This window comes from Geospiza fortis, unplaced genomic scaffold (genome assembly GCF_000277835.1).
Source record: "Geospiza fortis unplaced genomic scaffold, GeoFor_1.0 scaffold1580, whole genome shotgun sequence".
NCBI lineage: Eukaryota > Metazoa > Chordata > Aves > Passeriformes > Thraupidae > Geospiza > Geospiza fortis.
The window spans coordinates 34,178-36,441 of record NW_005054881.1 but is presented as its reverse complement, the minus strand read 5'-3'; the positions used below and the strand labels follow the sequence as shown (position 1 = coordinate 36,441).

At 46.7% G+C, this 2,264-nt stretch overlaps 1 protein-coding gene across 1 annotated transcript in view; it reads left to right on the top strand.

Moving 5' to 3' along the window:
• The first annotated feature begins 2,060 nt into the window (after positions 1 to 2,060).
• SMC1A (structural maintenance of chromosomes 1A) overlaps positions 2,061 to 2,264 on the top strand; it is a 34,273-nt gene continuing 34,069 nt past the window's right edge. The window contains exon 1 of the mRNA XM_031065570.1: positions 2,061 to 2,216. Within this exon, the coding sequence (XP_030921430.1) occupies positions 2,061 to 2,216 (156 nt within the window). The remainder of the gene's footprint in view (positions 2,217 to 2,264) is intronic.

Here is a 2,264-nt window from a genome sequence, read left to right as displayed (position 1 = left end):
CAGTATTTTTGCAGGGAAAATGGGTTTTTGGGGGCTGAGACTGTCTGGATTTATAGGAAAAATCAAAAATTTGAAATTTTAAATCCATATTTTTAGTGGGAAATGAGTGTTTTCACAGGGAAAACGGGAATTTTGAGGCAAAATAGAGGGTTTTGGCCAAGCTGAAAAGTGTTTGGGGAGGGAAGAATCATTTCAGGGAGAATCTGGTAATTTTAGGGGATATAGACAATTTCGCCAGGAAAAAGGGACATTTTAGGGGAGACATTGGAATTTTGGAAGCCTATGAGGGGTGGAAATGGAACCTGTGAGGGGAATTTGGGGGGAAACGGAGCCTGTGAGAGAAAAATGGGGGGAAATGGAGCCTGTGAGGGGAAAATGGGGGAAATAGGGAAAAATGGGGGGAAATGGAGCCTGTGAGGGGAAAACTGAGCCCATGAGGGGAAACTGGGGAGAAATGGAGCCCGTGAGGGGAAAATGGGGGAAATGGAGCCTGTGAAGGAAAAACGGAGCCCATGAGGGGAAAACGGAGGGAAATGGAACCCTTGGTGGCAAAATGGGGGGAAATGGAGCCCCGGAGTGGAAAATGGAGCCCGTGAGGGGAAAATGGAGGGAAATTGAGCCTTTGAGGGGAAAATGGGGGGAAATGGAGCCTTTGAGGGGATTTGGGGGAAAATTGAGCCTGTGAGGGAAAAACTGAGCCCATGAGTGGAAAATGGGGGGAAATGGAGCCTCTGAGGGGAAAATGGAGCCTGTGAGGGGAAAATGGAGGGAAATTGAGCCTTTGAGGGGAATTTGGGGGAAAATTTGGGGGAGCCCGTGAGGGAAAAACGGAGCCCATGAGGGGAAAATGGGGGGAAATGGAGCCTCTGAGGGGAAAATGGAGCCTGTGAGGGGAAAATGGAGGGAAATTGAGCCTTTGAGGGGAATTTGGGGGAAAATGGAGCTTGTGAGGGAAAAATGGAGGGGAATTGAGCCTTTGAGGGGAATTTGGGGGAAAATGGAGCTTGTGAGGGAAAAATGGAGGGGAATTGAGCCTTTGAGGGGAATTTGGGGGAAAATGGAGCTTGTGAGGGAAAAATGGAGGGGAATTGAGCCTTTGAGGGGAATTTGGGGGAAAATGGAGCTTGTGAGGGAAAAATGGAGGGGAATTGAGCCTTTGAGGGGAATTTGGGGGAAAATGGAGCTTGTGAGGGAAAAATGGAGGGGAATTGAGCCTTTGAGGGGAATTTGGGGGAAAATGGAGCTTGTGAGGGAAAAATGGAGGGGAATTGAGCCTTTGAGGGGAATTTGGGGGAAAATGGAGCTTGTGAGGGAAAAATGGAGGGGAATTGAGCCTTTGAGGGGAATTTGGGGGAAAATGGAGCTTGTGAGGGAAAAATGGAGGGGAATTGAGCCTTTGAGGGGAATTTGGGGGAAAATTTGGGGGAGCCCGTGAGGGAAAAACAGAGCCCATGAGGGGAAAATGAGGGGAAATGGAGCCTTTGAGGGGAAAATGGAGGAAAATGGAGCCCCCGAGGGGGAAAAGCTATCCATCCAGTGATTTTTTTCTTCTTCTTTTTTCTATTGAGCATTAAACAGCTGATTAGCCAAATACTAGCCATTGTGTTATATAAGAAGTGTTTCATATCTGGTTATGTTGGTATGAAAATTATGATGCAGGTTATACAAGTATAAAAATGCAATTCGGGTTTTATAGGTAGCAGGTTTCATAAATCCATGAGAAGTTTTGATTTGGTTTATTTTGATATTAGATTGCATAGGCACAGGAGATTATACCAATATCCTAAAACATGAAGTGTGTAAGTGTCTTGTAACTTCAATGTAAGCAATATAGCTGTCAATAGAAAATAATAATGTGAAAAAATATGTACTTAAACGATGTGCGGTCATCATAAATTATTGTTTATTATTTCAAGTCACTTTATAGTCTTGGCATCACAGAATCATTCTGACTGGAAAAAACCTCGAGCAGTAAATCTTGTCCCGAGTTTTTTTGCCCCGATCACCGACAAACCCGATTTTTACCGAAAATCCCCCAATTTGCGGCGCCCTTTGCCCCCATGGCGTCCCCCGTTCCCATGGCGACGGGGCGGCCCTATTCCACTCTTCCCCCTGCTCTCCCCAGACTTGGTACATTCCATGCAAATAAGCCCGCTGGCGCCACCACCCCCGCGTTCAAACCGGCGGCCAATAGGAAGCGAGAAGGCGGGGTTACGGTGAAGATTGACAGCAACTGTAGCCTATGGCAGGGCGAGGTGCCATAA